A 23,962-nucleotide genomic window follows, 5' to 3' on the forward strand; every position below is an offset into this window, starting at 1 on the left:
GTAAAATTAGGGAAAACTTAAAATTAGGGGATGCTAAATGGGGGTTCTACTGTATTGCATGTGTACATCTATACATATCTACATATATCTATATATTGGCTATATATATTTACATATACAGGTATAGGATCCGTTATCCGGAAACCCGATATCCAGAAAGCTCCAAATTACGGAATGGCCTTCTCCCATAGACTGCATTATAATCAAATAATTCACATTTTTAAAATGGATTTCCTTTTTCTCTGTAGTAATGGAACAGTACCTTGTACTTGATCCCAACTAAGATATAATTAATCCTTATTGAAAGCAAAGTAATACTATTGGGTTTATTTAATGTTTAAATTATGTTTTAATAGACCAAATTACAGAAAGACACCTTATCCGTAAAACCCCAGGTTCCGAGCATTCTGGATAACAGGTCCTATACCTGTATCTAATAAATATATACATCTACATATATCTATATTTTGCATATGTACATCTACACATATCTAAATATATCTATATACATTTACATATATCTACATATACATATTTCTATATATTGCCTTTATACATTTACATATAACTAATAAATATATACATCTACATATATCTATATAGTTCCTATATACAGTACATTTACATATATCTAATAACTATATATATCTACATTTATCTAATAAATATATACATCTATATATATCTATTATATTACCTTAATTAATTTCCCAAAAGGGATGTTGGAGACGCCATGGGATACTGGAGCAGATGGTGTAGGTTTGTAGACTGTGATGGATGTTCAAACACATCGGGCATTAGGTCTTCTATTCATGATGATCCCAACTGCAGATAGCCACGAATGTTAAATTCAATATTGTTGTCCTGATTTGGTGTTTCGGTTCAGGGCTTCAAGAATGAAAGTGACTCCAGAGAACAAGGTTTCAAAGGCTTTGTTGATGACTAAAAGAAAAGATTTTTATTAAAAGAAACACAATTTGGTAACAAACAAAATACACTGTGTGTCGTTCTTCCTTAGCTTATATAAATGTGTTACTGCCAGTTTCATCTTTAAAAACTCAATCATTCTCTTCCTCACTTGCTATAACCTTCTTTATCTCTTTCTATACCATCATTATAATAAGCAGGGGATTAAGCCTAACAGGCTAGAGGGCATGGTAGACTGTCACTGTATAGCAACCTGAAACCCAGCAGGTAATTCAGAGGTACAGAATATGCCCTTATCTCTATGTTTTTACATACCATAACATTGTCAGAATAGGTATTATCCTGTACTTAGCATATTTCTACAGGAAATGTTATCATATATTGGGTCTTAAACATCTATCATAATAGCACTGACTGATTCAGTGGCTAAAAATCAGAAGAAAAAGTAGTGTTCCTGGCTGTTATATATTTTGCAGTGGCACTTACTCTCTAGCTTGAAAGGTGGTCTTATTCTTTTATTTTCCAGTTCGACCCAGTTAATGGATGAGAAGACAGGGTGCTCTCTGATGTTCCCATTAACACCCAGTCTTCTTGCAGGGTTCTTCTCCAGAAGCTAAAGAGACAAATTAACAACTACTTTAGATATTGCAGATTTTAGTCAATAACTCTGTCATATAGCAAAGATGTAAGCACTTTAATTGCCTTTTTGACAATTCTGATCTGCCGCAGATTTTTTTGTAGGTAAAATATTGATTAGCTTGTACTGTCATACAACTACTCTCATGTTCAGCTGTTTGCTATTGGGGTCGCTAAAATGTGTCACCATCAGAACATATGCCCAATTTGCTCCATTTTGTCTTAAACATTTGCCAACATTCCGTCCTCATAATTAAAGAAACCATCGGTCCAATGTTTGTAAAAAGGAAATGTATCTTAAAATTGAGGTCCAATTGCTGACAACAGGCCCATAAATTATGAATCAAAGCACAGGATTTATTTAGGAAGTGATAAGTCCAAAGGTTTATGTTTTCCCAACAGAGCATTCTTCTTTAAACGTCACAAGTTCTATTAAGGAAATAATAAATATACAGTATGTCAATGTTACAGTCAGTGATGAAACTATAGGAATTCCCTTTCTCCTGCTTTCATCCTGACATTTATGTATGGAGGGGCAGTGTTGGCAAGTTGTGAAGGGAGTGTGGGCAAATAACAATCATTGCTTACATTTGCTCTGTACAACTGCTCATACTTACTGTACCTTTTGCAAGAGATGGCGCATTTCTGCACACAGCCAATCAGGGATGTTGGGTTGGTCACAGATGACTGCACTGCACTTCTCCTTTTTATGGCCATTATAAAATGGAGATTTGCCAGGGGCCATTTTGCTGATGACGATGCCTAACGACCACCTGTCCACCGCTGCATTGAAACCTGGTGTTGGAGGATCTTTAACAGAAAAACAAATTCTATAAGAAGCTGCAAGTAAACTGAAATCCATAGTGGATGAATGTATATATGTATCTGTGCATAAAGATCCAAAAGTGTGGGTTGTTAATACAAACAGAGCCATTAATAACCGTGTCCTGTGTTTGACATACAATTCTATGGTTTGGAGTATATTTCCCTCTAATGATCTGTGTTAGTTAATGCTCTAATGTACTAGAATTGCATTCCTCACCTCTGGGGCCATATATCCAAGTGTTCCAACAAAGCCATTGATGATCTTGTCTCCAAAGATATTCTCTGCCGCTGAACCAAAATCTGCTAATTTGATGTGGCCATCTTTGTCCAGAAGGATGTTGGCTGGTTTTAGTTCTCTGTAATATAAGAACAGTAAACAAATCATATGGGTATGGGGGGTTTAGTTATGGAAGACCAGGGATGTATTAAAAAATGCATTTGTACAGAGCCCAGCAATAAGGGAAGAAAAAGAATAGCAAGTATACAGAGGAACGAACATAATAATGCAAAGTAAGAAAAGTTTAAAAACATAAAAAGAATACAGTGCAAAGGTAACAAAGAGAACAGACAATAAAAAACAAATATAAAATAGATTAGAGCTGATGTTTAACAGTTATACTAACCAATGAATGATGCCTTTAGTATGCAGGCATTGTAGTCCACATACCAGCTCTGCAGAGTGGAACCTTTGAACATAAGACATTAAAGATATATATATATATATATATATATATATATATATATATATATATATATATATATATATATATATATATATATATATATATATATATATATATATATATATATATATATATATATATAAAACAAGGGAAAGTTGTGCTCACCACTATTTTTTAAAACCATTAGGCGGGGGTGCAATGGATTGGATTGTTTTAGTGCAGTGCTGTCCAACTGGCGGCCCACGGGCCGCACCCCCTTTTATGTGGCCCTCCACATCAAAGTCTGCCTGCTGTTTCTGCTTACCATTTGTAAAATTTAAAAGGTATCATTACAGAGATAAATTGACCCCTGCATTGTTTAAACCTCAAATTCAGACTAATCCCCTGTATAGTTCACACCTGTGATCCCCCTGTATAGTTCACACTTGTGACACCTCTATTGTTCACCATCCTAAAGCCCAGTATTGTTCACACCTGAGACCCAGACTGAAACTGCCCACATTGTTCACCTGTTCACACTTTAAACAAAATGCTAATGGGGCACCAGCACTGTGTCACTGTATGTAGTCCATATCAGACTGGTTCTGATTCTCCTGTCTCCTGCTCTGTTCTGCCTTCCCTGCCCCCTGAGTTTGCCATACTCTGCCTATCCTGTGGAACATAAGCCTGGTATTTGTATTTGTTCTGGGGGTTTGTTAGCATTTGAAAATTATGGTTAGGGGCCCCTAAGGTGTTTAATCATATGCTGGGATACTGTATTGTACACAGGGGAGGAGGAGACATATGGATTTAAGGGGATGTCTTAATATGACAACTTTTTACACATATGAGTGGCATCCCTGCCGGGCCAAGGTAGATTGGCACTCTAGGCAAGAGCTTCAATCAGCGCCCCCCTGTCCCGCATTACCATTTACCTCCTTACCATGATGTTTTTTAAATAAAGAAAGCAAGAAAATGTACAACACTTTTTCATTTATATTACTTCCCCCTGTACCAGCAAGTCCAGCAGCCATCCATAATACAGCCCCCCTGTACCTGTGCCAGCAGCCATCCATCATACTGCCCCTCTGTACCTGTACCAGCAAGCCCAGCAGCCATCCACCATACTGCCCCCTCATACCTGTGCCAGTAGCCATCCATTATACTGCCCCCACCCCCATATCTGTACCAGCAAGCTCAGCAGCCATCCATCATACAGCCCTCCAACAGCCATCATATTGCCCCCAATCTTTACCTGTGTCAGCAGCAGCCAAAAATAGATCTGATCACATCATATTGCCCCCAAGTATTTATATACCTGTACCAGCGCCCAGCCCAGCAGCAACAGCAAACATATGGCCCCCAAATCTGTACTGGGCTGTGCCAGCAGGAAGCTTCACACTTACACAGTAATAGCAACTGTGCAAGGCTGAGAGCAGCAAGCACGAGCCACACCAAGCAGCCCCCCAGCTCTCTGCCTCTCTCTGCCACCCAATCACATAAGTGACGTCATTGACACGTATACGCACGTCGCACTGCACTGCCGCACCCCACAGAAGGAGCTGTTAATTGCTGGCAAGAGGGAGAAGGTAAAGGAGGGGGATTCCACCCTACCGAGTGACCATGATTACTGAAAAAAATATTAAATAAACGCTTGAAAAAAAAAAACAGATTACAAGTGCGCCCCTCAATGATGGGTCCTAGACAGCAGCCTACTCTGCCTACTCCTAGTTCCAGCCCTGATCCCTGCAGTGAGCACCAACCATCTGTTTTTTTGGTGTGCTATTAATGTGGACATGGTCTTGCGGTAACATGGGTGTGGTTTAAAGTGGGTGTGGTCTAAAAAGAGGGAATGGCTAACATTGGCTTCCATTATCGGCCCTCCACCATGTAGATTAGAAAAATTCCGTCCCTCTGTACCATATGAGTTGGACAGCACTGGCTTAGTGTATTCACAACCTTCCCTCCTGCACACCCATTCACCTTAATGAAAACAATGAATAGTTATACAATAACTGAACATCAATATTAACCCTTCTTTGTACCTGTGTTTTAAAAGCTGCAGTTGTGTAGATGCAAAATGGGCTTTCCCTGGCTGCCCTCAGTACACAGCCTCTTTAGCGATGTTGTCGATCTTCTTTTTCCCAGGTGGTATCTTTGTGACTTTCATAGCCACAAACTTCTTTTGGCCCTGCAGTCTAGCCAGCAAAACCTGAGAGAAAAAACAAGAAGAAATTCATATTCGAGTATTAGAGTTGTTGATGTAAATATATTTCAGTGCAATTAGTGGGTTAAAGAATTACTGCTCTGAAACATGGCCCCAAGGATTATTGTTTTATTAGCCCACTGCTCATCTGGACAATGAGACCTGCAAACTAATTAGAATGGAGTCCTAATTAAATAATGCTCTCCTATACAGCATACTTGCCCATACTTAGAACTGTCTAGACATTACATAGTTACAACCAAACACGTGTACCAAACTCATTCACACACAAGGCCCCTTTCCTTTCCGTCTTAAAACTGGACTTCTGCATCTATCCAGGCTCTTTACAGCCACAGGGCCTCTGGTTGTTTTTTGAAAACAATGTACATTTTAAACCACAGAGTGGTGTTGCAAATAGAAATAAACACAATAACTAAAGAAGCCTTTTAAAGAATTCCATGTGGGTTTGCTCTTTTTGCTCTGTCATAGATCTTTTCTTTTTTTGGCCATTTCTAAGTGTATCAACTAGATAAACACAAGCCCCATGCTCACCTTGCCATAGCTTCCTTCTCCAATCACTCCATAGAAGCTGTAGTCCCTTATGTTGAACTCATCGGGGTGCCTTTCTTCAGGGCAAGGTCTCTTCTGACCGCTTTCTCCTAGCAGAGGGAATAAAGATTTCATTTAAAGTTCATGAATTGAACATTATACATTGTACATCTATATAGTGTTACTAGAATATTTAAGACAATTTAAGATACATTTGTATTATGTGAACAACATGAAGATGGGCAAACTAAGTTTATATTGAGATCAAACTAGATTTACTTCTTTATTTTTCATTCTTTCAGCTTAGTTCTTTTTTTTGTCTTGCATTTCTCAACCAATAGTATCACTGTTATGGAAGCCAAACAGTAAAATGTATGTGATCCCCTGACCCCAACCTTAGGAAAGATCTACTTAAAATATACAAGTGGGTACTTCTGTGCTATTTTCAGTAATAACATTAGGCTTATTATACAAGCAAATATTTTTAATAGCAACACATCAGTTTCAGAGCACTTGCATTAGTGTCCCCTGAAAACATAAGCAGTTGCATTTTTGGAGCTGTAGTCATTTGATTATGGATTTTCTATTGGTTATGATTCTGTGTAGTTGCTTTTAGATTGACCTATACTAGATATACCATGACCTGGATGAATGAAAATCTTCATAGCCATATTGCCATTCATTTTGGAGAGAATACTCTAAAACTGGTTTGGGAATATGAAAGAACAGCAAGAAAAGTGTCAGACTATAGAAACCATCTACGCTTTAATCTCAGATGCCGACATCAGGGGCTCACCCCTTGTAGCCTGCGCCTGGGTTCCACAGAAAAAGTCACAGAGCCAACAAGATTTTACAAAAAGCCCAAAAACATCTACTAAATAAACGAGTCAGACAGATCAACTTTACCATTGATGCCCTTAAGCAGAAAGTCGAACATCTGAAATGGAGTCTGGCAAAAGAGCTGCCTGATGGAACTCTGGAAAGGGTGGTTGTGTTCGTTGAACTTGCACAGATTGCCCAACACATTAAGAGTAAGGAGCGACAAATAAGCAAATTCACCACATTACTGTCACGAAGCAGCAGTTGGAAAAGGACTGAAGAATTAACCTGGAGGCAGAAAGATGAGACACCAAAGAACACCAAAGACACTTGGGTTAGGAACCTATCAGATAGGGTACTAACCCAGCCTGAAAAGGATGTGTTAGCCAAGGGGTTAAACTATGCAATGACACCACAACACATACCAGTAGTTGAACTCATCACAGCCACAGAATCTGCTATCAAAAATAATAACTTGAAAAAGGAAGAAGCAGAACAACTCCGGCTAAAAGTGTCAGCTGCTTTGTCAAGTGCCAGAACACCTCCCTCTAACCTTACTACAGAAGAGAGGAGAGCACTCAGCTCTCTTAGTAAGGACCCGAACATCACTATCCTGCCAGCAGATAAAGGGCGATGCACAGTTGTGCTCAACACAACTGACTACGACTGCAAGATAACCACTCTGCTCAGTGATAGCAATACATATGAACCCGTAGAGAAAGACCCAACCAGTGGTTACAAGAAAAAGGTGATCAGTTGCCTACAACAACTTGAAAAGGAGAAAGCCATTGATCAAATTTTATAATTTGTATCCCGGGAAGCCACACCATGCTTATACGGACTCCCCAAGATACACAAAGAAGGAGCCCCACTAAGACCCATTGTCAGCAGAATAAATTCAGTGACATACAGCATTGCAAAATTTTGGGCTAACATCTTAGCCCCGTTGGTAGGCAATACAGTGCAACATATCCAGAATGCCAAAGAGTTTGTAACCAAGATTCAAGGTGTTACACTAGAGGCAGAAGAAACAATGGTGTCATATGTAGGGATGTAGCGAACGTCGGAAAAAATGTTCGCGAACATATTCGCGAACTTGCGTCAAAAATGCGAACGGTTCGCGAACCCCATAGACTTCAATGGGAAGGCGAATTTTAAAAGCTAGAAAAGACATTTCTGGCCAGAAAAATGATTTTAAAGTTGTTTAAAGGGTGCAACGACCTGGACAGTGGCATGCCAGAGGGGGATCAAGGGCAAAAATGTATCTGAAAAATACATTGTTGACACAGCGCTGCGTTTTGTGCTGTAAAGGGCAGAAATCACACTACATTTCTAAACTTGTGTAATAAACTGCTTTAAAACGTCCGGCGTCTACATGCCAATCAAGTCGTGTAAAGGTTACAGCCTGTTCACACGCAAAGACAAAACGCGGCGCTTACTGCAACGCAAAAAAACGCAAAGAGCTTTCATGAATGATACCGTCAAGTGAGCAAATAATAGTTTTTAATTACTAGTTGCTTGTCACCTCCAGGATGTTCGTCCTGTTGGTGGCAATATTTCTGTAGTGGTGTGTTTAGCAGTCACCGTGCTTGTGCGCACGTGCACGGTCAGGCAGAGGTAATTCAATGTACAGTGAAGTGAACCAAAAAACACTGATTCTGCAGTGTGGGCCCAGTTTTGGTCTACTTTATTGATCACCTGCGGTGACCATAAAAGATGCGATTTTGCCACTGTTGCAGAACCCTGAAAAATTAGGCATGTGTACTTTCCTGAAAAATTATGTTTTTTTTGTCGCAGCCACTGAAGCACAGAGGCCAGAAAAAATATGCCATATGAATGCTAAAAATATAAAAAAATTTTGTCGCAGCCACTGAAGCACAGAGGCCAGAAAAAATATGCCATATAAATGCTGAAAATATGAATTTTTTTTTGTCGCAGCCACTGAAGCACAGAGGCCAGAAAAAATATGCCATGTAAATGCAGAAAATATGAATTTTTTTTGTCGCAGCCACTGAAGCACAGAGGCCAGAAAAAATATGCCATATGAATGCTAAAAAAATAATTTTTTTTTGTCGCAGCCACTGAAGCACAGAGGCCAGAAAAAATATGCCATATGAATGCTAAAAATAAAAAAAATTTTGTCGCAGCCACTGAAGCACAGAGGCCAGAAAAAATATGCCATATAAATGCTGAAAATATGAATTTTTTTTGTCGCACCCACTGAAGCACAGAGGCCAGAAAAAATATGCCATGTAAATGCTGAAAATATGAATTTTGTTTTGTCGCAGCCACTGAAGCACAGAGGCCAGAAAAAATATGCCATATGAATGCTAAAAAAATATTTTTTTTTGTCGCAGCCACTGAAGCACAGAGGCCAGAAAAAATATGCCATATAAATGCTGAAAATATGATTTTTTTTTGTCGCAGCCACTGAAGCACAGAGGCCAGAAAAAATATGCCATATGAATGCTAAAAATATAATTTTTTTTTGTCGCAGCCACTGAAGCACAGAGGCCAGAAAAAATATGCCATATAAATGCTGAAAATATGATTTTTTTTGTCGCAGCCACTGAAGCACAGAGGCCAGAAAAAATATGCCATATAAATGCTGAAAATATGAATTTTTTTTGTCGCAGCCACTGAAGCACAGAGGCCAGAAAAAATATGCCATATAAATGCTGAAAATATGATTTTTTTTGGTTGCAGCCACTGAAGCACAGAGGCCAGAAAAAATATGCCATATAAATGCTGAAAATATGAATTTTTTTTGTCGCAGCCACTGAAGCACAGAGGCCAGAAAAAATATGCCATATAAATGCTGAAAATATGATTTTTTTTTGTCGCAGCCACTGAAGCACAGAGGCCAGAAAAAATATGCCATATAAATGCTGAAAATATGAATTTTTTTGGTTGCAGCCACTGAAGCACAGAGGCCAGAAAAACTCAGGATTTACCTGTCCAAAAAGTTTTGATTAAAATGAAACCAGTAGGGTTTGCACCCTAGTTTGTAACGGTGGCGGAGGGAGGAGGACGCTAAAGGACAGCTGTGTGTGGAGTCATGCGGCGTGCAGAGAAGGACAGCTGCATGGGGAGTCAGAACAAGTCTTCCGGCGTGCAGTAACCCTCCGAGATCCATGCCTCGTTCATTTTAATAAAGGTCAGGTAATCCACACTTTTGTGACCTAGGCGAGTTCTCTTCTCAGTTACAATCCCTCCTGCTGCACTGAAGGTCCTTTCTGAGAGGACACTTGAGGCGGGGAAAGACAAGAGGTTCATGGCAAATTGTGACAGCTCTGGCCACAGATCAAGCCTGCGCACCCAGTAGTCCAGGGGTTCATCGCTCCTCAGAGTGTCGATATCTGCAGTTAATGCCAGGTAGTCCGCTACCTGCCGGTCGAGGAGTTCTTTGAGGGTGGATCCCGAAGGGTTCTGGCGCTGCCTTGGACTGAAAAACCTTTGCATGTCTGACGTTACAGAGTGGCCAAAGTGCATTGTCCTTGCAGGTGCGCTCGTGGCAGGATTACTGGCACCTCTGCCCCTGGAATGTTGATGAGTTCCTGAAGTGACATCACCCTTAAAAGCATTGTACAACATGTTTTGCAGGCTGGTTTGTAAATGCAGCATCCTTTCGGACTTGTGGTACGTTGGTAACATTTCTGCCACTTTATGCTTGTACCGAGGGTCTAGTAGCGTTGCGACCCAGTACAGGTACTCCTTAATAGAGATGTCGCGAACTGTTCGCCGGCGAACTTGTTCGCGCGAACATCGGGTGTTCGCGCTCGCCGGAAGTTCGCGAACGTCGCGCGACGTTCGCCATTTTGGGTTCGCCATTGTTGGCGCTTTTTTTTGCCCTCTCACCCCAGACCAGCAGGTACATGGCAGCCAATCAGGAAGCTCTCCCCTGGACCACTCCCCTTCCCTATAAAAACCGAAGCCCTGCAGCGTTTTTTCACTCTGCCTGTGTGTGCTGAAGAGATAGTGTAGGGAGAGAGCTGCTGCCTGTTAGTGATTTCAGGGACAGTTGAAAGTTTGCTGGCTAGTAATCGTTTTGATACTGCTCTGTTATTGGAGGGACAGAAGTCTGCAGGGGTTTGAGGGACATTTTAGCTTAGGTAGCTTTGCTGGCTAGTAATCTACCTTCTACTGCAGTGCTCTGTATGTAGCTGCAGTGGGCAGCTGTCCTGCTTCTGATCTCATCTGCTGACTGCTGCAATAACAGTAGTCCTTGTAAGGACTGCTTTTATTTATTTTTTTGTTGTTTTACTACTACTACTACTACTACTACTATAAGAGCCCAGTGCTATTAGTCTAGCAGTGTTGGGGAGTGGGACTGGTGTGCTAATCTGCTGCTCCTAGTAGTTCAGCAGCACCAACTTTAATTTTTTTTTTTTAATATTCATTTTTTTTTATTTTACTTTTTTTATTTTACTACCGCTGTAGTAGTGTATAAGTTGACCTTTTAGGCATTATTTGCCCTGTAGGCATTATTTGCACACTGTTTTCTTCAACCCGCCATCGAGCTGTGTGACCTTGTTCCCATTCTGTCTAAATATCCATAATATTACCGTCTCCAGAAAAAACACCGGAGTCACTTTTTTCAAGCAGCATTCATATATTTTACGTAATCCGTATCCACCGCTGTAGTAGTGTATACGTTGGCCTTGTAGGCATTATTTGCACACTGTTTTCTTCAACCCGCCATCGAGCTGTGTGACCTTGTTCCCATTCTGTCTAAATATCCATAATATTACCGTCTCCAGAAAAAACACCGGAGTCACTTTTTTCAAGCAGCATTCATATATTTTACGTAATCCGTATCCACCGCTGTAGTAGTGTATACGTTGGCCTTGTAGGCATTATTTGCACACTGTTTTCTTCAACCCGCCATCGAGCTGTGTGACCTTGTTCCCATTCTGTCTAAATATCCATAATATTACCGTCTCCAGAAAAAACACCGGAGTCACTTTTTTCAAGCAGCATTCATATATTTTACGTAATCCGTATCCACCGCTGTAGTAGTGTATACGTTGGCCTTGTAGGCATTATTTGCACACTGTTTTCTTCAACCCGCCATCGAGCTGTGTGACCTTGTTCCCATTCTGTCTAAATATCCATAATATTACCGTCTCCAGAAAAAACACCGGAGTGACTTTTTTCAACGACGTTGACCTTGTAGGCATTGTTTGCCCAGTTTTTTTGGCCGCAGCCACTGAAGCACAGAGGCCAGAAAAAATATGCCATATAAATGCTGAAAATAGTCATTTTTTGCCATACGTTGACTCAACGTATATGGCAAAAAATGACTATTTTCAGCATTTATATGGCATATTTTTTCTGGCAACTGTGCTTCAGTGGCTGCGACCAAAAAAACTGGGCAAACAATGCCTACAAGGTCAACGTATGGCAAAAAATGACTATTTTCAGCATTTATATGGCATATTTTTTCTGGCAACTGTGCTTCAGTGGCTGCAACCAAAAAAACTGGGCAAACAATGTCTACAAGGTCAACGTATGGCGAAAAATTACTATTTTCAGCATTTATATGGCATATTTTTTCTGGCAACTGTGCTTCAGTGGCTGCGTCCAAAAAAACTGGGCAAACAATGCCTACAAGGTCAACGTATGGCAGTTGTTTAAAGAGAACAGTAGATTACTAGCCAGCAAAGCTACCTAAGCTAAAATGTCCCTCAAATCCCTGCAGACTTCTGTCCCTCCAATACAGAGCAGTATCAAGCAGATTACTAGCCAGCAAACTTACTATCATCTGTCCCTGAAATCACTAACAGCTCTCCCCCTACACTATCTCTTCCAAGCACACACAGGCAGATTTTTCAGATACATTTTTGCCCTTGATCCCCCTCTGGCATGCCACTGTCCAGGTCGTTGCACCCTTTAAACAACTTTAAAATCATTTTTCTGGCCAGAAATGTCTTTTCTAGATGTTAAAGTTCGCCTTCCCATTGAAGTCTATGGGGTTCGCGAACCGTTCGCGAACCGCTCGCATTTTTGCGCAAGTTCGCGAATATGTTCGCGAACTTTTTTTCCGACGTTCGCTACATCCCTACTCCTTAAGCCTCTTGATACGGGGGTCCTTCAACAGGCATGACAGCATGAAAGACCCCATTCTCACAAGGTTGGATGCAGAGGTATCCATCTCCGCTTCCTCGTTATCAAGGACTATATCATCCACGGTCTCCTTCCCCCAGCCACGTACAAGACCAGGGGTCACCACAAGCCCCCTGGGAAGCCTGCTCCTGTTGGTCCTCCTCCTCCACAAAGCCACCTTCCTCCTCTGACTCCACTTCTGACACCTCTCCCTGCGTTGCAGCAGGTGCCTGGGCTCGTTCTGGTGATTCCGACCAGAAATCGTGCGCTTCCTGCTCCTCGTCATGCTGGTCTACAGCCTCATCTGTCACTCGTCGCACGGCACGCTCCAGGAAGAAAGCAAAGGGTATTAGGTCGCTGATGGTGCCTTCGGTGCGACTGACCATGTTTGTAACCTCTTCAAAAGGGCGCATGAGCCTGCAGGCATCGCGCATAACCACCCAGTAACGGGGGAAAAAAATCCCCAGCTCTGCAGATCCAGTCCTACCACCCAGTTCAAACAGGTATTCATTGACGGCTCTTTGTTGTTGCAGCAGACGTTCCAACATGAGGAGCGTTGAATTCCAGTGAGTCTGGCTGTCGCAAATTAAACGCCTGACTGGCATGTTGTACCGCTGCTGAATGTCAGCAAGGCGTGCCATGGCTGTGTAGGAACGTCTGAAATGGGCCGACACCTTCCTGGACTGCCTGAGAATGTCCTGGAATCCTGGGTACTTCGAGACAAAACGTTGGACTATTAAATTCAGAACATGTGCCATGCAGGGCACATGTGTTAAATTGCCCAGTCTCAGTGCTGCCAACAGATTGCTTCCGTTGTCACACACCACTTTTCCGATCTTCAGTTGGTGTGGGGTCAGCCACCGATCGGCCTGTGACTGCAGAGATGACAGGAGTACAGATCCGGTATGGTTTCTGCTTTCCAGGCACGTCATCCCCAAGACAGCATGACAACAGCGTACCTGGCACGTCGAATAGCCTAGGGGGAGCTGGGGGTGCACAGGTGTGGAGGAGGAGGACCCAGCAGCAGAGGAGGAGGAAGCAGAGGAAGAAGACGAGGTAGAGAGTGAAGGAGGAGTAGAGGTGGTGGCAGAACCGCGTGCAATCCGTGGCGGTGACACCAACTCCACTGTTGTTGTTGAGCCACGCATTCACTGCTTCCCAGCCATAAGCAAGTTCACCCAGTGGGCAGTGTAGGTGACATACCTGCCCTGACCATGCTTGGAGGACCATGCGTCAGTAGTCATATGGACCTTTGCCCCAACACTAAGTGACAGAGATGCGGTGACTTGGCTCTGCACATGGTGGTACAGGTGTGGTATTCCCTTCTTGGAGAAAAAATTGCGGCTGGGTACCTTCCACTGCGGTGTCCCAATTGCTACAAATTTGCGGAAGGCCTCAGAGTCCACCAGCTGGTATGGTAAAAGCTGGCGGGCTAAGAGTGCAGACAAGCCAGCTGTCAGACGCCGGGCAAGGGGGTGACTCGCAGACATTAGCTTCTTACGCTCAAACATGGCCCTCACAGAAACTTGGCTGGGGGCAGATGACTGGGAACTGGTGGTCAAGGTGGAAGGCGGAGTGGAGGGTGGTTCAGACGGGTCAAGGACAGCAGAGGTAGAGCAGTAAGATGCTGGACCAGAAGGAGGGTGGCTTTTAGTTTGTCTGCTGCCTTTGAGGTGTTGCTCCCATAGTGCTTTGTGCTTGCCGTTCTTGTGCCTTCGCATAGAAGTTGTACCTATGTGGGTGTTGGGCTTCCCAAGACTCAGTTTCTGACTGCACTCATTGCAAATTACAACACTTTTGTCAGAGGCACACACATTAAAAAAATATCCACACTGCTGAGCTTTTTGAAGCTGGCAATCTGGCGGTAACAGTAGAAGTTGGCGGCAATGGCGGGTGCGTTGGCCGGCTGACCACAGGTGCCGATACATGTTGTTGCCCTACTGTTCCCTGCGAGCTGTCCTCCCTGCTTCTTCTAAGTCTTATTCTCCTCCTGCCTCTCTGACTCTCCGTCTCTCCATCTGAACTATCCTCCTCTTGCTCTCTTCTACTGGGCACCCACAAAACATCAATATCCTCATCATCATTCTCCTCAGATGCATCAATTTCTTCTAACAGCTCACAGAAGGAAGCAGCAGCGGGGACCTCCTCATCACTCATTATGTCCATCTCTGTTGTGTTGTCTGCCAGAATTATATCTGGTGTAACGTCCTCATCTCCTTCATCTTCTTCTGCCAATAATGGTTGCGCATCACTCAGTTCAAGAAACTCATGTGTAAATAACTCCTCTGACTCCAGTGAAGAAGGGGCGCCGGTGGTGGAGGAAGTGTTACGTGGGGTGCCCATAGCAGAGGAGGATGAGGATGTTGTGGCAAAGTTAGAAACGGTAGAGGATGGGGTGTGCTGTGTAAGCCAGTCAACTACCTCTTCAGCATTTTGGGAGTTCAGGGTAATTGCCTTTGTAAAACTGGGCAATTTCCTAGGGCCACAGGATAGCATAGCAGCACGGCCCCTAGTGCCTCTGCGTGGCGGCCTGCCTTTGCCTGGCATTTTTTTTTAAAACAACAACAACAACAACTCAGGTGGTGTTTCTGGAGACGGTATTATTATTGATATTTAGACAGAATGTGAAAAAGCTCACACAGCTAGGTGGCAGTTGTTTGAAGAACACACTGGGCAAACAATGTCTGCAAGGTCAACGTATACACTACAGCAGTGGATACGGAATATATTATTGCTGCTTGAAAAACGTCACTCAGGTGGTGTTTCTGGAGACGGTATTATTATTGATATTTAGACAGAATGTGAAAAAGCTCACACAGCTAGGTGGCAGTTGTTTGAAGAACACACTGGGCAAACAATGTCTGCAAGGTCAACTTATACACTACAGCAATGGATACGGAATATATTATTGCTGCTTGGAAAACGTCACTCAGGTGGTGTTTCTGGAGACGGTATTATTATTGATATTTAGACAGAATGTGAAAAAGCTCACACAGCTAGGTGGCAGTTGTTTGAAGAACACACTGGGCAAACAATGTCTGCAAGGTCAACGTATACACTACAGCAGTGGATACGGAATATATTATTGCTGCTTGGAAAACGTCACTCAGGTGGTGTTTCTGGAGACGGTATTATTATTGATATTTAGACAGAATGTGAACAAGCTCACACAGCTAGGTGGCAGTTGTTTGAAGAACACACTGGGCAAACAATGTCTGCAAGGTCAACGTATACACTACAGCAGTGGATACGGAATATATTATTGCTGCTTGGAAAACGTCACTCAGGTGGTGTTTCTGGAGACGGTATTATTATTGATATTTAGACAGAATGTGAACAAGCTCACACAGCTAGGTGGCAGTTGTTTGAAGAACACACTGGGCAAACAATGCCTGCAAGTGCACTACTATTGGTGCACTACTATGAAGAACAGCAAACAGCACTGGACACGTTAAAGAACAGTAAGATAAGTAAAATAAAAAAATATATATATGTATATTAAAAAAAAAAAATTACTCTGGTTGGTGCTGAACTACTAGGAGCAGCACACCAGTCCCACTCCCCAACACAGCTAGACTAATAGCACTGGGCTCTTATAGTAGCAAAGTAAAAAAACAAAAAAGAAAATAAAAGCAGTCCTTACAAGGACTATTGGGTTATTACAGCAGTCAGCAGATGAGATCAGAAGCAGTGCCCACAGCAGCTACATACAGAGCACTGCAGTAGAAGGTAGATTACTAGCCAGCAAAGCTACCTAACCTAAAATGTCCCTCAAATCCCTGCAGAGTTCTGTCCCTACAATACAGAGCAGTATCAAGTAGATTACTAGCCAGCAAAGTTACTATCAACTGTCCCTCAAATCACTCAACAGCTCTCTCCCTACACTAGCTCTTCCAAGCACACACAGGCAGAATGAAAAAACGCTGCAGGGCTTCAGTTTATATATGGAAGGGGAGTGGTCCAGGGGGTGTGGGGGTGGTCCAGGAGGGAGAGCTTCCTGATTGGCTGCCATGTATCTGCTGGTCTGGGGTGAGAGGTCAAAAATAAGCGCCAGCTATGGCGAACCCAAATTGGCGAACGTCGCGCGACGTTTGCGAACATTCGGCGGACGCGAACAGTCGATGTTCACGCGAATTAGTTCGCGGACGAACAGTCCGCGACATCCCTAGTCATAGGATGTCACTTCATTATTCACATGTATACCTACGACAGAGGCGATTGAGACTGTAAGAAATCGACTGCAACATGATAACACCCTCAGCAGCAGAACAAAGCTCAGTCCCAACCAAGTTTGTTTGTTGCTAGATTTGTGCCTTAACACCACATACTTCAAGTACAAGAACCTTTTTTATAGACAGAAACATGGCTGTGCAATGGGTTCTCCAGTCTCTCCCATTGTAGCAAACTTGTACATGGAGGAAGTGGAAAGGAGGGCCTTACTTACTTTCCAGAGAACTACACCGACTCACTGTTTCAGGTATGTGGACGATACTTGGGTTAAAATCAGATCCAATGAAGTGGCGGCCTTTACCGAACACATTAACTCAGTGGACAATAACATCAAGTTCACAAGGGAAGATGTCCACGAGAACAAACTTGCTTTTTTGAACTGTTTGATATGTATCCTAGAGTGTGGTAACTTGAAGACGGAAGTATACAGGAAACCCACTCATACGGATCAATATATGTTGTTTGATTTTCACCATTCATTGGAACACAAACTGGGTGTCATCCGAACCCTGCACCACCGGGCGGAATGTGTGGAAACTGATTCCAAAGAGTCCAAAGACAAAGAGCAAAAACATCTCAGAGGAGCTTTGAAAACACGTGGCTACCCAGAATGGGCCTTTGTCAAAACAGCAGCAACCAAGCCCAACAGGAACACCAATAGAAATAACCACCCGGAGACACATAGTAAGCGAAACATAGTCATCCCATATGTAGCTGGAGTGTCAGAGAAACTCAGGAGGATTTTCAACAAACGCCATGTCCCTGTGTTTTTCAAACCTAGCAACACACTGAGACAAAAACTGGTACACCCAAAGGATCAAACACCAAAAGAAAAACAAAGCAATGTGGTATACGGAGTCCAGTGTAGCGATGAATGCTCAGATCTATACATTGGGGAGACAAAACAACTGCTCTCCAAGCGAATAGCTCAGCACAGGAGGGAGAACTCTACAGGGCAAAACTCAGCTGTCTTTCTACACCTAAAAGACAAGGGACACTCCTTTGAAGATAGAAAGGTCCAAATCTTGGATAAAGAAGACCGCTGGTTTGAACGAGGAGTGAAAGAGGCAATTCATGTCATGGTGGAGAGACCATCTCTGAACAGAGGCGGGGGCCTTCGACACCACCTGTCTGCTACATACAATGCTGTTCTAACATCTGTACCCCGGCGGATTCAGAACACTTCACACATCCATTCATGCAACTCTCACAAGTAACACCTGTATCTAGGAGTTGCATGACACATTGGATAATCCTATCACAGTAACTGCACAGAATTCTGAAGAATTTCTTCAGATGTCACCTCTTTGAAGAGTTACAATGTGCCATTGTAAATAGAATAGTGGAAGAGTTTATATGCCGAAAACTTCCCACACCAGTCAGTTGAACTGAAGAAGCTGCTCGGATGAGTAGTGAAACGTCTTCATTGATTACTCAGCAAGTCCAGTTGCTTTTAGATTGACCTATACTAGATACAGAGACATATTGTGGAAAAAATCCGTGGAGGTCACAGGCTTTATTTAACTGTTTAAGCATCAAGGACTAGGTACACCCTGACCCCAGCTGTGACTGTTATTCTCAAAACGTGGGCTCACTGCCCAAAAAATTGTGTTCTCAAAAAACGTGGGCTCACTGTCCAAAAATTTGTCAAACATGGAGCAGGGATCATGGAGCTGATCAGTGACTTCCTTTTTAGCCCATCTCCCTGCTCCCAACATAAATGGTGCTAACCCAGTCTCTTTCATGCCTCAGACAAGACTGTGCAGCCAAAGCCTGATGCACACACGTGATTCAATAAAGGTAGGCCTGCACCGTAACCAACTCATAGTCCTAGAGCCGCACTGACACACACTGGCTTGATACCACATTGACCTTCCTTAAACCTGGCAAGTACTGCTGACCACCACAGATAATGGTACTCCAGAGGAAGGCAAAAACTTCAGAGTTTTTCAGCCAATTAGAACTAAGAGGAAAATTCCTTCCTGACCCCATCCAGGCGATCGGTTGTAGGATACCCTGGAGCACCGTCCTTTCAAATTGATCCATCTTATCTAGGTAGGGAGGGTAGGAAACAAAAAAAAACAAGTAAGTATGAGTTGCCTCATCCGTACATTCCCTTAAGAACCCTGCCAGACCAGCACTCCCCCTTGCCTCCTCCCCCAGCCCATCCCTCTTTTTCCCGCCACTGCTAGCCCCCTCCATTGTTCTTACCTGGGGCTGGGGGAGGCTAGACCTACAAGGCTACACCTGGGGAAGGGGGTCCCCACATAACCCCATATCAGCACTAAATTCCTCCTTTTCTCTATAATAATATAACTGTTACTCCTTCTACCCAAACTAAGATATAATTTATTCTTTTGGAGGCAAAACAATCCTATTGGGTTTATTCAATGCTTAATTTATTTTTTAGCCGATTTAAGGCATGAGGATCCAAATTACGGAAAGACCCCTTATCCAGAAAAGCCAAAGTCCCAAGCATTCTTGACAACAGGTCCCATACTTGTATCAGCAAGCCAACAGTGGAAGGTAATATCACAATGTCAGATGCTAGGGATGATTGTCAGAAGCATTACCAGTTGTGCTGGTAGCTAGCATCAGCAGAGTTTATTTTTTAGATCTATTTAAACGTAGGGAGGTTATTATTAAGATTTATCTTTAGTGATTTGGATGGAAACAGAGACTAGAGCCTGAAATTATTTCTGTGTAGGTTCAGAAAGGAGGACATATTCATGGAATTTTTGGGGAAGGAATACCGCTTGACCCAGTACTCTCCCTGGGCATCACATGTTACCTAACCTCCCAGGGGTAACTGATTATAAAAGCTAAATGTTGAATATATTTATAAGACAAGTGAAACATTTCATCGATACTTTGATGAACAGGAATACCCAGTGGTAAAGCTAGTACAGGTATGGGACCTGTTATCCAGTATGTCCAGGACCTGGGGTCTTCCGGATAAAGGGTCTTTGCATAATTTGTATCTCTATACTTTATGTCTACTTAAATATAATTTAAACATTAAATAAACTCCAAAAAACATGTTGCCTCCTATAGGGTTAAATCATATCTTGGGATCAAGTTCATAGTACTCTTTTATTATTACAAAGAAAAAGAGAATCATTTCTAAAAATGAGATTTATTTGATTAAAATGGAGTCTATAGGAGATGACCTTCCCATAATTTGGAGCTATCTGTATAACCTGTGTCTAGATAATGGGTCCCATACCTGTACCAAAATTAAAATAGGAGTGTGGCCTATTTCTGTAAAAAGTGAAAAAACCTGGCAGTCCCATCGCAATGAAAAAACAAAAAGCAAGCATGGTATAAGAACAGAAAATATTGTGGAAAGCATAACCAAGATATATTTTTAATACCCAACAAAACTAGAAACATACATAGCAAAATAAATTAACATGAAAAAAATCTCCATACAAATACAATAACAGATGAAGTCTTCAAATAATAATGAGCTCGGTTTGTAAATGTAAACTAAAAACACATTCATAGCAGCAAACATGCCAGTATATTACTAAAAGTCTAAGGGGCCGATTCATCAAGGGTCGAATATCGAGGGTTAATTAACTAAGAACTAAAATTAACTAAGAACTAAAATCCTTCGACTTCGAATATCGAAGTCGAAGGATTTAGCGCAAATGCTGCGATCGAAGGATTATTCCTTCGATCGAACGATTCGAAGGATTTTAATCCAACGATCAAAGGAATATCCTTCGATCAAAAAAACTTAGGCAAGCCTATGGGGACCTTCCCCATAGGCTAACATTGACTTCGGTAGCTTTTAGTTGCCGAAGTAGGGGGTCGAAGTTTTTTTTAAAGAGGCAGTACTTCGACTATCGAATGGTCGAATAGTCGAACGATTTTTAGTTCGAATCCTTCGATTCGTAGTCGAAGGTCGAAGTAGCCCATTCGATGGTCGAAGTAGCCCAAAAAACACTTCGAAATTCGACGTTTTTTTACTTCGAATCCTTCACTCGAGCTTGATGAATCGGCCCCTTAGAGTTTTAGTATTTCTGGTCAGGTGATCTCTGAGACAGCACACAGACCATCACGAAATGGTGGCTCAAGGCAAGAGATGTAAAAGGGCAATATTTACTTAAATATATATTCCAGTTTGGTAAGATTCTTTAATATGTCACTTAATATGATTTGAACTATCTGTTGCTTAAGTGTTCATTTTGGGGGTATAGTTTTCCTTTAAGGTATTTTTCCCTAGAACAGTATAATCATCATATGACCTTAAATAACTTGTACAGTTCAACAGAGGTGATACAATTTCCAATGCTCATTGGGGTGTATAACGGAGAGGAGATAATATTGATTAAGCCACAGTAAAGGTTCAGCTTAGATGGATAGAAACAATTACACTTGCTATTTTTTTTCACTAGAACAGGAAATCACAGGCAATACTCCCATTAGCGGTTTTAAGATGTTAAAAGATATTAAGCAGTATAGTATTTATACTGAAAGACTGTAATGCTGTTGAATGCCTCCTTGCTATTAATAACCCATATCACTTAACGTAACACTTAGACATTTATTATTCAGCCACTACCATTACCTTTACTGTATCACATAAAGAGATGCCTATCACACCATCCGGTTGATGAGCTGTATGTACTCTGGCCAGTCATCAGGAAGGTTTAAAGCTCAGACTAATTTCTTCATGCTCATTGCGAGGCCCACCAATTTTTTTCCCGGTGTCCCACCAGCCCAGTTCTTTCTTTGCTTTAAGGCAATAGTGCTAACCATTGTGCCTCCATGCTGGTACTGGCTGATAAATTTGTATCCCTGTTGTCCTACCCCTGGCTCAAACAATTTCCTGCTTTCGTTTACCTTCTTTGTCCCAAACGCCAAGGAATCGGCCCCACAGTCCGTCTCTTTGATGCCATTGATCTGGCCCTATACAGAATTGTTTACCCCTTTACATCACTGTTCCGTCCCTCTTACATCATCTGCCTTTCCCCAGCATGCCCTGTCTGGTATGCTAAAATTCATAAAGTGGCAAATCTAATCTCAAAAGCGTTCTTGAATTAGGAATGTCAGGAAACCTCTGCACCACACTCTATTTATCATCAAAGGTAAGACTGAATTTGTGGGCTAATAGAAACCACACTCTGGTTGGGGGAAAACGAAAACAGTTTTTTTTAAATGCCCTCTGTGAGTGCTTAGCCATCCGCACAAGGAGGGAGCTTCCGATGCAGTTGGCCAAGTTTAGTGACACGTGTAATGAGCAAGTCATGTGTGGGTCTCTAATCACTTGGGCGTTAGGCTTTTTTTTGTAAAGAAGAACTATTGTTTTCTCTGTTAGCCAGTAGTGATGGGCGAATTTGCGCGAAAAATTCGCGAAACGGCGCCGGCGTCTCGTTTTTGACGCCGGCGTCCGTTTTTCGAAAAAAATTTATTCGCTGGACGCGAATCGCGCAAATTCGCCGCAAATTCGCGCCTGGCGAATAAATTCGCCCATCACTATTAGCCAGCAGCTCCGGTGGGGGAAATATTTTTTGCTGATAGGTGTCATTTAAAAATAAGTAGAATGTCCCTAAATAAATAGAAACTATATTTAATGATTTTTGTATGGGGCAGAGTAAAAATCAACATATTGACTTTGATTGATGTCAGTTTTTCAGGCAGGAGGAAGATCACAAATATTCCTGATTTAGGGGATAATCGACAATATTTGTAATTTCTTTCCTGTCTAAAAAACTGACAGCTAGTAATAACTGACAGCAAGTAAAAAAAGTGGATTTCTACTCCCTGAATGAAGCTTAAAGCATTGCACACAACCTCTTCTGGTCCTACAGGGTGTAGCAGTAAGCTACCAAGGAAGGTTGCCTTACTGGATATACAGAAAAATCATCTTGCAGCAGCTGTTTTGTTCCTCGGAGCAGAGGAGTAGATCCCATTGGACTACGTCACCCCACTGGCAGCTGTTGGATGTTAAGACGACTCCAGTGGGATTACACAATAATTTTCCAGATCAAACTTTTCTGAAGTCCCAAACACCTGAAAAGAGAAAGAGCTGTATTACATATAAGATATTTTTATGTTTTTATTATTAGGATTTTATATTGTATTTTAGTATTTTTATAGTTGTATTTCAGTCAGCTCCATTAACCTTTGTAACATGAATGGTTAAGCCCATAGCATTTGCATCAGTGTCACTGTACTTTTACAAAGGGGTATGATTTGTAGCCTCAGGGAACCCAGATTAAATATAAAGTGACTATTTAGATTGGTCAGTTTCAAATGATTTTGATGAACAGAAGTGCTTATGTCAACCAGCCTCAAAGGACTCTGGATATGGTCATTTGTCCTCCTCTTTAGGCTGCATTAAATCAAAGTCACTAAAGAGCAATTCATGCAAAGAGTACTTCATGCTGCTTCATTGTCTTACATTACATGAATCGTTTTAATATATTTCCTAGGGTTATAAGGAAAGAATAATAATAACCAATAATATGTGTTACATTTAATGTAAAATGTACCTGAAGAAAAAAGGTGCCCGCAAGCAGGAACAATCTCTAAATCTGTCTCTGCAACGAAGTGCAATTCTACACAGTTGTATAGGAACAAGGGGCAAATTGTTGCCACTTTTTTACATTGTCAGCATAGTTCTCCATGAAGGTCTCATAATATCCCACACCTACCATACATCCCATACAATGTGCAAGTTCTTTGTTACAGTGTGTATTATGGTGTCTGTTTTGCAAGATCATACCTTAGTGTTATTGCACATCTACCCCCAATCATTACTAATGACCCTCATTATTTCTTACTCATCCTCCTGGTCTCACTTTATACCTTGTTTATGTTCTTGTGCCATCCCTCTTATACCCTTTTTCCAAGAGAAAGTGGCCATCCTTATTGCTACGGACCCGTGTAACCTGTGGCCAGACCATTTTATAGCAAAAAAAAAGTCCCCCTTAATATAAAACATAATGAACAAGTCTACAAAGGAATTGAATAGTATACAGTGTGACATTCC

The 23,962-nt window shown here is 41.9% G+C and overlaps 1 protein-coding gene across 3 annotated transcripts; it reads right to left on the reverse strand.

Annotated features, from left to right (window-relative positions):
• Positions 1-637: 637 nt before the first annotated feature.
• LOC121402848 (protein kinase C delta type-like) lies at positions 638-22,977 on the reverse strand. Of its 3 annotated transcripts, XR_005966816.1 has the most exons (8): positions 22,815-22,977; positions 5,809-5,915; positions 5,096-5,262; positions 3,012-3,074; positions 2,606-2,744; positions 2,186-2,373; positions 1,414-1,540; positions 638-942 (listed from the first exon to the last, which is right to left on the reverse strand). XR_005966816.1 is itself a non-coding variant. In XM_041589576.1 (6 exons), the coding sequence occupies exons 4-6, from the start codon at positions 2,306-2,308 to the stop codon at positions 851-853; spliced, it is 342 nt and encodes a 113-aa protein (XP_041445510.1). In that variant the 5' UTR covers positions 2,309-2,373; positions 2,606-2,744; positions 3,012-3,074; positions 22,815-22,977; the 3' UTR covers positions 638-850. The 3 variants fall into 3 exon arrangements, 1 of the variants encoding a protein (XP_041445510.1); XR_005966817.1 differs by lacking the exon at positions 3,012-3,074; XM_041589576.1 differs by lacking the exons at positions 5,096-5,262; positions 5,809-5,915.
• Between the last annotated feature and the right edge of the window lie 985 nt (positions 22,978-23,962).

This window comes from Xenopus laevis, chromosome 4L (assembly GCF_017654675.1).
Source record: "Xenopus laevis strain J_2021 chromosome 4L, Xenopus_laevis_v10.1, whole genome shotgun sequence".
Taxonomy (NCBI): domain Eukaryota; kingdom Metazoa; phylum Chordata; class Amphibia; order Anura; family Pipidae; genus Xenopus; species Xenopus laevis.

Coding starts and splice junctions, on each gene's coding strand:
- LOC121402848 (XM_041589576.1), bottom strand. CDS start 2,308: ATGGCCCCTGGCAAATCTCCATTTTATAATGGCCATAAAAAGGAGAAG. Junction 1,541..2,185: donor TGCGCCATCTCTTGCAAAAG/GTACAGTAAGTA, acceptor TTGTCTCTTTAG/CTTCTGGAGAAGAACCCTGC. Junction 943..1,413: donor ACCACCTTTCAAGCTAGAGA/GTAAGTGCCACT, acceptor CTTTTCTTTTAG/TCATCAACAAAGCCTTTGAA.